The 13464-nt window shown below is 42.1% G+C and overlaps 2 protein-coding genes across 3 annotated transcripts in view; both read left to right on the forward strand.

The window, feature by feature from the left end:
- Window positions 1-347: 347 nt before the first annotated feature.
- On the forward strand, window positions 348-4690 carry LOC105679781 (facilitated trehalose transporter Tret1-like). Its single transcript, XM_012380031.2, has 3 exons — window positions 348-1095; window positions 2026-2902; window positions 3811-4690. Exons 1-3 carry the CDS (start codon window positions 927-929, stop codon window positions 4247-4249), a joined length of 1485 nt encoding a protein of 494 aa, XP_012235454.1. The 5' UTR covers window positions 348-926; the 3' UTR covers window positions 4250-4690.
- A 1698-nt stretch (window positions 4691-6388) lies between these two features.
- The window catches only part of LOC105679779 (Na channel protein 60E), a 70434-nt gene continuing 63358 nt past the window's right edge, over window positions 6389-13464 (forward strand). Inside the window, exon 1 of one of the 2 annotated variants that reach the window (XM_067361268.1) lies at window positions 6389-10013. In XM_067361268.1, coding sequence (XP_067217369.1) covers window positions 8610-10013 — 1404 coding nt within the window. In that variant the 5' untranslated portion in view covers window positions 6389-8609. The remainder of the gene's footprint in view (window positions 10014-13464) is intronic. The other variant, XM_012380027.2, reaches the window with a different exon arrangement.

Raw genomic sequence — 13464 nt, forward strand, 5'->3', positions numbered from 1 at the left:
TAAAGAAAAAAAATGTTTAATTAGTGACTTTTCAAGCTATTTGCTCGAGTAGCTTTACTTTTGACAAGAATTCTCTAAGAAATTTCACCTCTATTCACAAACATTTTCTCTACGTTCAACAAAAATCAAACAGAGAAGAGCGTTAAAATTCTAAATATTAGCAGAGATTTTTCGTTAATTCGAAGTCGACTTTCTCTCGGTAGAAATATGAAGACAGGTGTTCATTTAAGTTTAAAAATTATATAATATTTTAGCCTCAATAATATATGCTTATATATATGTATGTATTTTTAAATTATATATATATATATTATATTATATATATATATTCAATATACCTATCTATGTAATGCTAAGATATCAAAAAAATTAACTTTTTATTATATCATAATTTGAATGAAATAACTGAAAGCGAAATTCGTAAAAGATAACTGCTACTTAAGATAAATATGCTAAATAAATACATTTTTAAGTGCCGTATCCACGAAGAAAAATAAAATTCATATTGCAGGTTTAATGAGAAATTGATTGTCAATGTTTCAGTTCCAGTTTTTTGCTTTCATTCCTATTTTGTGCTTTTGTGCTTTCATTCCTATTTTGAATCGTGATATTAAGCGGAATTTATTGCACCGATAAAAATACAATCTCTGTGACATCTCTAATTGCGCAAGTGATGGTGGGCGACATGTGGGTGGTATCGGGCGCGCGTTTCGTTAGAGACGATGTGGCCGATAAGCGTTTATTCAAGATATAAATCGGAACGATAACACGCACCGTTATATCGAGTGAGCCAAAGAACGCGCGGCGCGGAGCATGACTTTTTGTCCGCAATTGCAGTGTACTCGTCGCAAACGTGCGGCCAAAATTTCATCGCAAAAAAAATTTTTGCCTCATTTTTTTTCTTTTAAATCGATTTCTCTTTTAAAATGACGATGGGAACTACCACGACAGTGCGCGCTGATGAGTCTTCGTCGAAACCACTTTTTGTTACTCTGCCGAATAAAGAAAAGGAAGAGTACGTGTCGACTAACATCAAGTCTTCCGGCTTGGAGGGCAAAGAAAGGAAACACTTTCAATTTCTAATCAGTTTGTGTGGTAAGTAAATATATTTATATATAAGATCAAAGAAAAAATAAAAAATCATGTTTTAGCATAAAAAGCTATACGTAATATGCTTTTCATCCTTAAAACTAATTTTGTAATATTAATTAGTTAGTTACTAAATTATTCGATACTAAAAACAAAAAAAATTCAAGAAAATAGTTAATTGCCAAAATTTTATCAGGAATATTAAATTCAAAATTCTATAAGAAATACACATATAGATAATAGATATTTAATTTAAAGAAAACATTTAATATCACATATTTTTAATTAAAAATCATAAAAGTTGAAAATTAAAATTTGTATAAAACTAATGCGCGGCTTTATCATATGCCATCATATGTATATAAGTAGCCGACGCATAGTCTCGTGGTGAGTGAAATTCATATTATCTAAAGTGATTGACTTTTTAAGACTAAATCAATCACTTATCTGTCTACATGTCTATGACATATGTGTATGTATATAAGAAAGAAACTCTGATTTTCAAATGGGTATTATAGCACACTTGTGTAGAATTTGCGGCTTAAAATAAAAATCCTTAAATATTATCAATAATATATATTTTTATACCACTTGACATTATTTTATTTTATATTCTTCTGTACATTATCGTTCGATTTATTGCATTCCGATTGTTTTGATAATTAGAGTTTAAAAATATTTGTACTCTGCTTGACAATTAATATACATATCACACATGTACATAGAATAAATAATAATCATCATTTCTGAATCATCGTTTCATTTAAAAATCAACATCCTTATCATTTTTATCGCGAGAAATCTGTTTCACACAGATACGCTAAGCATTAATAACAACACTACACTTCTAACAAAAATTTTCCATAGATTTAACTTGGATTCATTATTAAAGGTTACTTAAATCTTTCTTCTGACAACAACACCATTTGCTTGCAGCTGCGCTGGGCGGCATGCAGGCCGGTATAACGCTCGGCTGGTCGTCACCGATCTTGCCGTATCTCACGTCAAAGGAGTCCTTCCTCCCCGAATTATCCGATGATCAGATCTCGTGGATATCATCCCTGCTGGCGTTGGGCGCCATCGTGGGCGCCGTACCGGCCGGCAAGATCGCCGATCGACTCGGCCGAAAATGGGCCATCATCCTGACAGCTGTGCCGTTCACGGCCTCCTGGCTCACTCTGGCGTTGACCGGAAACGTCGCCAGCATATACGCCGCCCGGTTCATCGGCGGAATCGGCGCCGGTGCAGCGTGCGTCCTCGTGCCGGTTTACGTCGGTGAAATCGCCCAGGCGTCGATTCGTGGCGCCCTGGGCGCCTTCTTCCCGTTGCTCTTCTCCTCAGGCATCGTTTTCGCATACGCAGTAGGCGCGTACTGCTCTTACGTAGTCTTCAATGTCGCTTGCTGCGCGATCCTGCTGCCGTTCGTCCTGGGCGCGTCTTTTATGCCGGAGTCGCCGATGTGGCTGATACAGCGAGGCCGTAAAATCCAGGCCGCCCGAGTCCTAACGATTTTACGAGGACCTCATTACGACATCGCAAAGGAGATAACTGTTCTTCAGGACGACGCAGACAGGATGGTAAACGCAAATGGTGGTTTCAAAGACCTCGTCGGGACCAAAGCCGGACGTCGAGCTGTTATCACTTGCATGGGACTTATGGCTTTCCAGCAACTATGCGGCGTGGACGCGGTTCTCTTCTACACAGTCAACATTTTCCAAGCAGCCGACAGTACGATCGATCCCTTCGTGGCGGCAATTATCGTCGGAATTACCGAAGTGTTGATAACGCTATTCGTTGCTGTTGTGATCGACAGGTTGGAACACTTCAAAATAATATATCTCTTTGTGGAAATTTATCTAGAATTTTTGGCAATTTCTTTAAATTAGTGGTTTTGATTTTAGAGATTGTAGAAGTCTTTCAAAATCCCTCTTTCTTTCTCTCTCAATCGGAATCTTTATTTATTTTAAATATAACATGACAACTGGATTTAGATTTTTAATGAAATGTTTGGCTTTTATACTTTCATGAATTGTTTTTATCAACTAGTTTATCTCGCCACTGTGATCAACAATTTAAAACACTTCAAGGCGGCTATTGTGAGTTTTACGATTCCGATCGTAAAACTCTAAACTGTCCAATTATTATCTTATCCACATCTTTGAGCTTTAAATTTTGCCGAAATATAATAATATAAAAATTTACTTGTAAATTAATAAAACATTAGACAATATATACAAAATGTCTTAAAATGATTATGCCAAGACTCGTAAGTGGGTAGAGTAAGTAGAACAGAAAAGTTCTCTACTATTTTGCGATAATTATTAAGATATTAATTAAAAAGAATTAAGATTTAATTAAAAACACGAGCACTGGCACAATCATTTTGAGACACTCTGTATAATTGCGGTAAAAAATTAAGAATATTGAATATTTATCATCGTACTAATTTAATTAAAGCGTCGTGATACAATTTTTTAAGCCGTTTTTTATGAAAATTTTTTTCAAGTATCAAATTAATTATTATCCAGTGATAACATTTTACTTAACTTATAAAAAGTATGAAAATAATCTGAAAGTGTAGGTGTGTTTCCGCTTTGATGTCAATATTCACGCCGATCGGAATCAACTTCCCAAAAATTGCGTACTTTTTCGGCACACTTTCAAAACACAAAATGTAATATACACATATTTGGTAAAATCATAATATTCTTCTTTCTTCAGATTCGGCCGAAAGCCGCTTCTAATGATATCCGGCGTGATGATGACCGCTTGTCTAGGTGTCCTGGGCTATTATTTCAAGCTTAAAGACGGAGGAAGTGACGTTAGCGCCTTTGGCTGGCTGCCACTGACCAGTCTCGCTCTCTTCAACGTCGTCTTCTCAATTGGTTACGGCTCCGTGCCGTTTGCAGTAATAAGCGAGATATTTCCGCCGGAAACCAAAGGTGTTGCCAGCAGCATGTCGATCGTGGTGCACTGGAGTCTGGTGTTCATCGTCACCAAACTGTTTCCCACCATGGAGGACAAGATGGGTCAGGCCGCGACTTTCTGGACGTTTTCATTCTTCACCATCACGTCTGTGGCTTTCGCGTACTTTGTAGTGCCGGAGACGAAGGGCAAAACGTTGCAAGAGATACAGAGAAAACTCGAACGAAGACACTAAGTGAGAACGGAATATTCGACTGAGCGGGCCTGATAATCTCAGCACAGCTAGCAAAAACATTCATTGTCTTTCATAGTTCAAACATTCGGGCTTTTACAGTGACGAGATTCGAAGCGGTGTTTCTAAAGCATTAAGCTTCTTCGAAGTCGATAAAGATGTATATATTACATTGTTGAAATTTTTTTTAACAAGAATATATTATATTATTTATCTTGTTGTTATAGAATACATGTTACCATCTAGCAAAACTTTATTAGATTTTTTTTATACATAATTATTGTATTGTAAATTCAAATATTGTAAATACATAATATATGTATCTGCGTAACAATCTCTGTCAAATGCATTTGAAATATCTTGCGAAAAAGTCGCGCACAGAGATGTAAATACGTGTATGTATGCGATAATCGATAAGAGAAATATAATATCAATAACTCATAAGGATTGCATTAACGAAATAAAACCTTCATGTCATAAGATTAATAGCCGTTACGCTCAAGCCAGAAAAGATATAGAATCCTTCATGAAAGCATAAATAAACGAGCAGACATCAGCACTTGCGGAGAGATGAGCACTTCGCGACGCTATAAATCCTAAGTAGGACTCGGTTTCCGGAGGTTTGAACAACTTATCCTTCATAAAGTCCCGCTGATGACGCTCCACATTGTGGAGTTTCGTCGTCCCTTTCTGCTTTTCTCCGAAGGCCATTATGGAACGCGGGAGATGACAGAAAAGTTATAATCGTACATTGTAAAAATGGTTGGACATGTAAGAGTGAAATTTGAAAGCAATATCCGGCGTATTCGTCTCTTTATCTATAGAAATTTCTATAAATAGTACATATTCTCACACATTTAATTAATTACACTTCTTTATTGCATAATTAACTCCATACGTGCATTTCTGAGATTCATAATTTGTGGATCTGACACAGATATTACAAGATAGACAGCGGTGTCGCTGCCGGCAGGGTAGAGAAAAGCATATAGATGTGTAGTTTCAATCTTAAAATGCAGATGCAGATAGCAGTACGGAATAGAAATAGATAAGAAATAGATACAAAAAGAGCGGGAACGATCACTTTTAGCCTTCTTTAAATAGTATTTTTTTCCAAAAAGAAAAGATAAAAAAACCACACGCTTCTATGTAAAATCATTCTATGTAGAACAATTCGTAAAACAATTTTTATAATCTATAGTTTGAAAGAGAATTTATCACAGAATTACTTTTTCCATTTTAGAATTATAATAGGCATGACGTAATAGAGAATAACAAGCTGACATTATTCAGAAATTTAAATAGAATTAACTAGCTCTCTTCTCTGCGTTTTATTTATATCAAGCTCCTGGGTTTCCACGTATTTATTTATCACTCGTAATGCTCTTACTTAAATTTCTGCGAATTATTGCTAAACTGCTGAAAAATTTCCTCAATTTTATCAGATAAAAATCCGTTATTTTGAAAATATACAATAAAACGCCGCAAAAGGAATTATTTCTCGATTAAATGGTTCGCAACAAGATCTCAGCTTAATCTTCCGTCAACAGATGGCCAGAAAATCGTGCAGAGTCGTCAGCCTAACTATTAATCGCATCGATCTCATTGAACCGCAATTATCTCGATGACAATTAGCGTGTAAGGGCGCATCGACGATCATTCGCCGCTAACATCTCTCGTATCGCGAGACCGATAATCGCGTTAGGTCCGAGAGAATTACGGTGTCCTCGCGGAAAGGCGAAAAGCGTTTCGCCGGTTCGCGCGTTAACCCGCTGGCATCCGGCGGAATCTGGGTGCCGATTGGTGGATTAATTACAGCGCGCGTGTCCCGCGGTACAACGGGGCACCGTTCGCCCGGCCGCCCGCTGTGTCCTGCTCGCCTCTGCTACTTCCATTTCCACCACCTCCACCACCTGCACAGGGGGGTTGGTTGCGCTCGCCGCTAAACCGAACGGTGGGGGTTAGCGTCAGCGACGGCAGCGGTGGGTGTTCATGCAGGTACGCGATACCCCCCGCGACCATCGCCAACTACTACCACCACACTGTCGCCGTCTCCCTCTCTCCGTCAGTCCTCCTCCTTATCCCCGCGCTCTCACCCCATTACTCGTCGTCGGTGCCCGCGTCGTGTGTGTGTGTGTGCGTGCACGTATATGTGGGCGCGCGCGTGTGTGCGTGCGCACTCCGAGGCGGTACGTCCACACGTATATACGATAGTTACAACGATGGAGATTCCGCGGCGGCTCGCGTCCTCCACCGCTCGGCTCGCCGGTTCGATATGCGCGCGCGCGCACGATACCGATGGGGTTCAGTGCCGACAGTGCCGCCACAGCTCTCGGAAGAGACACCCGTGATTTTGCACCCCCGCTCGAGCAGAATTTACCAGACTATACGACGAGGGTGCACCACGGCTCTCCGTCTCTCTCTTTCTCTTTTCTCTCTCTCTTTCTTTCTCTTTTTCTTTTTTTTTCCTCTGTTTCTTTCTGTTTGTCTTTTCTTCTCGCTCGATTCTTCCCTCTCACCGCTCTGCCATTCAAACATTTTCTCTCTTTACCGCGAACTGTCTCCTTTTCGGCTTTTCTTCCCGTCACCGTCGTCGAACCTCTCGCACGGCCGTGCCATTCGCGCCGCGACGACCGCCGCATCTCCGTCGAGTAGAGGTGACGGGACAACATCATCGGTGAGTGAGTGGTGCTGACGGGGGATACGAGTCGCGACCACTTTGGTCCCGCCGCCGATCTCGATGCCGCGTGGTGGTGGGTGCTGGTGATGACCCGATAGTGACCCGCCGATACGAGGCGGCCACGTTGTTTGCGGGAACGCGGACGTGTGCGGGTGGATGCGCCTTTCCCCGCCGCGTGTACATATTTTAACGAGGCAACCGGCCGCGCGCAGTCCGTCTCTTCAGGATCCTCCGGCGCTTACGTTCACGTGATTCCGCTGGAACGCGAGCTATAAACGTTGAGAGGGTCAGGGTGATCGACCGGGAGGACGGCGACGCTCACCGTGACACATCGCGGTGTTTCCGGCCGTCTCTATAAGTTTCGTTCTCAAGAGGAACGGCAGTCTCCGTCGATCGATGAAGGATAAAGAGCGTAAACACGTCTCCACGTCTCTGGACTATCGATCGAGCTATCGATCGTGGATCGCGATCCGTCGCCGGCGCGACACGCCGTTCACTGCACGCGCGATCGACAGTTACACGCAGCCCAATTAATCGCGATTAATGACCGACGACGACGAGCCGCGGGAAATCACGTGGCATCGAGACTCTCACTCGGCATCGCGCGCATACATTTGTAATGAAATTTACTCTGACTGTCAGCGAAGCGGGATTCCAGCGCTGTTGGCGTAGGCGGTCGGTCGATGCTTACTACAGCGGGTAGTATCATGACACTCGGCAGTCGCCGACATTCGGAATGAGCTGTGTGCGGAATACGGTAACTCCTTGACCTCTTAAAGTCGCGACGTATGCAATACGCGAAGTGTGCTCGCGCGAACATGTGTAAACCGTACTGCTCAACGATACGGCACGGCCGTGTCTCGCATCCAGCGAGAGTCACGGCAGCTGTGTAGCTCGGAAGGGAATTGGCGATCGAACTTTCGGAGATCTCTCTCGGAAGAAGTTTGCCGAGCTCGACTTGGAAGGCACGTCGAGTCAATTTATACGCACTTTACCTTTGCGAAGTCGCGGTAACCGAAAACACCATCGCAATCTCGTCAAACGCAGCCGCACGCGACTTTCCACGAGAGCGAGATCAAAAACTTGAAACTTTTGCGGAAGCTTGAGAACAACCAAGAAGAATCTCTGCCACCATCCGTAATATGTAAACGCACTTTTCAGCGTCGATTAATCGTCGATAGTAAATTAGCAAACTGTCGCATAGTGCAATTTTCTAGCGTAATTCATCAGACGTTATTAGCCGAGATTCCAGCGAGGCCGCTGCCTTTTGCATTTCGCAATCTCTTGAACTTTTATCAAGATACAATTCTTAATTTAGCAGAACGTTTCCGAACGCAGATTTCAAACAACAAACATTAATTGACAGAAATACGATTGAGAGATGTTATTCTTGTGCGAGCTTTTGCTGACATTTGTAGCCGAAGTCAATTCGCCGTTTCAAAATACCACAGATGCAATCATAATGATCGAAATGTCGTACAAATCCGGCAGAAACTGGCAGCTCGATATCGCGCTGTAATCCCTGGCGACACTTGGCGTTTTACAATTCTGCCAGCTATCAAAACCAATAACAGCGTGGCCGGATATCGATCAGCGGCAAGTAAATTTCGAATTAGCGATCTAGCATGAGACCGACGATAGAAGAAATCCAGGATCGAAAGGGATGATCGAGCAAAGATCCCAATGACATCTCGGCGGGGTGGGAGCGAGGGGTATAAGAGTCCTCCCAGCCCTCCGAGCAGCGGTTCGGAGGACAATGGCTTCACGAACCGACCGCGAGTGGCCGGGCTCTACGTGAAGAATCTAAGCAGAGAAGAGCTGGATGAGTTGTCGAAGGAGGGGATCTACGGGCCCACGGGCGATCCGAACGACCGACCCAGGGATGGTGGCAGTCAGAGGAGTCTCAATCTACCGGGCAGCAGCCGGGATTTGGACGATCATCTCCGAGGCGCGACCTCCAGAACACCCCAGCCGCCTCGAAGATCCGGCATTGGAAGTCGCTACCGAGAATCCGGACTGTCGGACAACTTAACGCGGCGGGATCATCATGGCTCGCTACCGACAGAGAGAGGCTGGCCGAGACGGCCGGAGGACCGTCCGGGACAGGCCTCGCCAGAGAGATCCGTCCGAGGATCCTCCGAGTTTCCGGTCGGCTGGAGAGAGTCGTTTGCTCGGCCCGGAGCTGCCGCGTCGCCCAGAGGAAGTTCTGTTGACGTACGAATCGTTAGCGATGACGCGAGAATGGTGGCTGGACCGCGTCGTCTCGAGGGCCTGCCGAGACGTCCCAAAGGACCCGCACCTAGCGTGCCCCCCTCAATGGCGCCTGGGGATCAAGGGACATCGGGAGGTCCTAGCGGACAATCGCCGCCGCCGTACGCAAGTCTGAGTCCGCCCGAGTACAGCGAGCGCGAGGAGGCGCCGCAAATTTGCCCTAAGACCACGACGAGAGCCTATCAAGTCGGCGACAGAGAACGTGCAAGTTCGCCGTACGAACGTCCGAGTTCGCCGTTGCCGTTGAAGGGAGACAAGAGAGAGTCCGCCAAGCTGGCGGACTCGCGCGTTGAGAAAGCGCCGGAGGTCCCGTCGAGTCCGTCGCGCACGCCGTTGACGGAGAATCCGACGTCGCCGGAGTCGAAGAAGAGCGAGTCCCCGCCGATGAAGAGAGTCGGCTCCAGGATGCAGGACAGCACGAGACTGCGGCCGCCTCTGGCCGGTACCGCCGGCACCTCCGCCGATTCCGGCACCGGTGACTCCGGGAGCGCGGAGATCCAGGCGGACGTAGTGACGCCGCAGACCGCGACGTCCGGCGACGTCCTGGACGTCAACGTGTCCAGAAGCGAGGGCAGATCGCCGGGCGGGAGGTCGCCCGCCGGTAAAAGCGGCAAGCAGACGGTGAAACCGTTCACGAGGGAGAGCCTTGACAGGCTGGAGAACAAGACTGTGCAATTGGTGCGCGAGTACGGTTTTCAACCGAAGAGGAAGATGTCGGTGGAGGATGGCGCGGTACTGCCACACAAATTCGAACCGTTCCCGAGCGATCTCTATGGCAGGCCGCTGGAAGAGATCGACAACTTCATCTACGACGAGGTGAGTTCAATTTCTATTGTACGGTCTTATTTATTCATCTCCAGTTCATCGTTCGATAAAATTAGCGAAGCAACAGTTTCTGTTGACTTCTACAAAATAACATCGTCTACGAGAGAGAATATTCAACATATAGAATAACATTGTCAAAGAATTTTCTTAAAGTTATTATTAAAAAATAAATATTATAATAGTAATATTATAATTAAAATTTTCAAATAATAGCTTACTTTTCTACAACAATCATCGTGTTTTTTTTTTTAATATTTCTTTTGGCTGTTTAATAACTTTCCAATTCCTCGGAAAAACATCTTCTGATGGATATATTATGCAGTTATTGCATTTTTTATACAGTTCAGATTTCGTGCTTTTAAATTATTATACATTCGAATCGTTAAAAAAATATCTGATAAGATCTGAATTATGTAAAGGAGAAGACAAATATACATTTGTTGAATTTAAAAAATCGATACTGATTTTTTAATAAAAATTTTATGAAAATTCTCGACTCTTTTTCATATATAGTATACAGATACATTTTCATATAATAACAGAATATACAGGGACTTTTTCATAGACAGAGAACTAATAGATTTACGAATATAACCAACCGCGTTTGGTTAAATAAACTATTGGAACACGTATGCCGCACTGCGTTCATTCTGCAAAACAAAATTTAAACGAAATTAGAGCGTGATTCTAAAGTACAACCAAGATCCAAGTTCCAGCTTATCATAGTCGTATCTTAAATTTACAAAGCTCCGCGAGAAAATGTTAAAGGACTACGCGACTGGGGAACACTATAACGTAACGCCGCGATGCAATTTCAGCGCGGTCGAGTATTTCTAGTTTATATCACTGAGTGGTGTTGTCGGCAGTCGGTGAACAAATATCAGAAGTGCGCGATTTTCGTTTCAGTAAATAAATTTTTTTGTCTGGTCGTAAAGCGAATGGAATAAAGGTGTCAAGGGAAACGGTAGGTGACAATAAAAAAAAATGAAAAAGAAGAGCAAAAAAGAATTAGAGATGTGTGCGCAAGGCAGACGAGAGGGCTTGAAACAGAAACGGAGAGAAGAATCGAGAGAGAGAAAGAGAGTTGGCGGTAAGAGGCAGTGACGAGATGAAAAGGATAAAGTGGTAAAAAAGGACAGAGAAAGGGCGGACGAGTAGTGGGAAAGAGATAAAAGGGATAAAAGACAAGAAACTCTGAAAGAAACGAGAAGGGTGGCACGAGATGAAAGGCGGAAAAAATTAAGCGTATTTTACACGTGTGTTTGTGCGCTACACATCTATTTATATTAAAAATCGATCGACCGCGACTATTCGTGACTTGTTCTCAAATAAGAAGTTTCTATCGGATCCGCGGTGGATTATGTGGGTCACAAAGGATTTGACGCACGCGTCGGATTTCTTTAATTGTCTTTAATCGCTCTTGCGACTTTGTCGAGAGAAAAATATTAATTTACATTTACTGTACAAAGTGTTTCGAATTTTAAATATCCGAGTCAAACTGCTTAAGTAAAAAAAAGAATCCTTGTTATTTATTTCCAATCTGTGCTTTGAATATTCTAGCAAAGCAACAATTACCAATAAAGAAAAACAAATCACTGCATCTTCGTAGCAATTTAAAGAAAGAAAATTTTTGCAATTTGTCTATCGAAATAAAAGTCATGTTAATATAACTTGCATTGGACTTCTGATCGTAAATTATAATAAAGAATGCGCTTACTATATTTATGATGCTAAAATACGAGGTCAACATAATAACGGCGTCAAACATGGCCAGAACAATTTTTAACTTCGTTAATCTCATTAAATTCACTCGTTAATTACGCAATTTTTATTTTTCGTCCTGTGAAAACGTAAACACAGTTTGCCTATCAATTGAATAAATTATTTTATAAAAAATATTTTAAAATTGTTATTTTTCAGGAAATACAAGAACACCAATTTGTCACATAAATTAAGTTTTTTCTAAAACGAGCGATACAATTATTATATAAATAAAATAATCAAGACAAAAAAGGTTAATAATAAAATTAATATAATTAATATATAATGTTTCTTTTGCATATATATATATAGACTGTTTCACGTGAAATTTTAATGAGATTCTTTAATGAAACTAACTTTTCCCAATAAAACCTTTCAAAAAAATCTAATTAGAGACATATTTATCATTAAAGGACTTTTTTCAAAATTACAGACAACAAAATGTTGCAACTATGTAAATATAATATTTCCATTTAATGTTGTAAATATGTAAAAACACAATTCCCATTATACTCCACTGCTCGTAAATTATTCTAATGGACACATGTTTGTGTACTGCCGTTTGTTCACGGCACTTGAGTTCCATACTCGAGTTCAATCCTAACGTCAGAGCGCGAAAGAGAAAGAAAAACCTTAAGCTTTGGTAAGCTCGTTAGGGGTTCCTTATGCAGCAGAGCAATGAATCTTTCTCGAACGACTAGCGAACTTGTTATTGCTCTCCTCTCGCGCTCTTGCTTTTTCAAATGGAAGCGCCGTCATATTTCTTTCGCGCCCGTTCCCGTCGCGGCCAGAGCAAAAACTCGCCGGTCCACTGCGCGAGTTAATGTATCTTCAATATCACGAGGCAGGAGAATGGGGCGACGCGCGACCGAGAGAGAATAGGGAAGCGTTATTTATTGAGTGTGCATCGCTTCGCTAACCGTGAGCGAGTTATTTACGCTCTTCGGTGTCACGAAACCCTGCGGCGAAGAAAGCTCACGGTTTTTCGGATCGACTGCCATCGTCACCATTATCAAAGCTTCTATCTCGGCCGACAAACATAACCACGGTAAATTAAACTCGTACTAATAATCTCTCGCGCGTATTTTCCGCTGTATTATTGTTGCGCATACGATAGATTGCAAAATCGTGCGTCATAATTTCCGTATGATTTTCACGATGCGTAATTATTGCCTTTATTTCTTTGCAATGTGCAATAATAGATTGCATAATAAATACAGACCTTTCTAATACATATAGTTCTTTAAATAAATATATACATTCTAGATGTTGACCTAGACGAAAATTTAAAGTAGTTCAGATGATGAAAGAGAAGAGGTAAAGCAGATTATTCAAAGAACGTAATCACGAAATTCTTTCGTCTCTTTTAAAATGAAGGAAAAGTAACTCAGAGTGACAGAAATTGAGCGAGAAATGACCCGCTTTCTGAAACGTCCACGACGTACAATTACGTCCGGAAGGAAGATAAAAAATTTCTCCGATAGAATTCTTCAGCTGAATACGAATAAAGATATTATGAGTTTAATTGTCGTAGATTTTCCAACGCAAGATGTTTTTCATGAAGCCGAATTTCCCAATACCTCATCCTTTTATAGGCGAATCACGTGCGCGATACCCGATCTGCTGCATTTTCATCGTCTGTCTGCCATGTATGTTTGTAAATTGACAATTCAGCAAGAAA

Source organism: Linepithema humile, chromosome 1 (assembly GCF_040581485.1).
Source record: "Linepithema humile isolate Giens D197 chromosome 1, Lhum_UNIL_v1.0, whole genome shotgun sequence".
In the NCBI taxonomy this organism is placed as follows: Eukaryota; Metazoa; Arthropoda; class Insecta; order Hymenoptera; family Formicidae; genus Linepithema; species Linepithema humile.

What these genes read in the sequence shown, in the direction of transcription:
- LOC105679781 (XM_012380031.2), top strand. Translation starts at nt 927, where the DNA reads ATGACGATGGGAACTACCACGACAGTGCGCGCTGATGAGTCTTCGTCG. An exon ending in ATTTCTAATCAGTTTGTGTG is followed by an intron (nt 1,096 to 2,025) that starts GTAAGTAAATAT and finishes ATTTGCTTGCAG; the next exon opens with CTGCGCTGGGCGGCATGCAG. An exon ending in GTTGCTGTTGTGATCGACAG is followed by an intron (nt 2,903 to 3,810) that starts GTTGGAACACTT and finishes TTCTTTCTTCAG; the next exon opens with ATTCGGCCGAAAGCCGCTTC.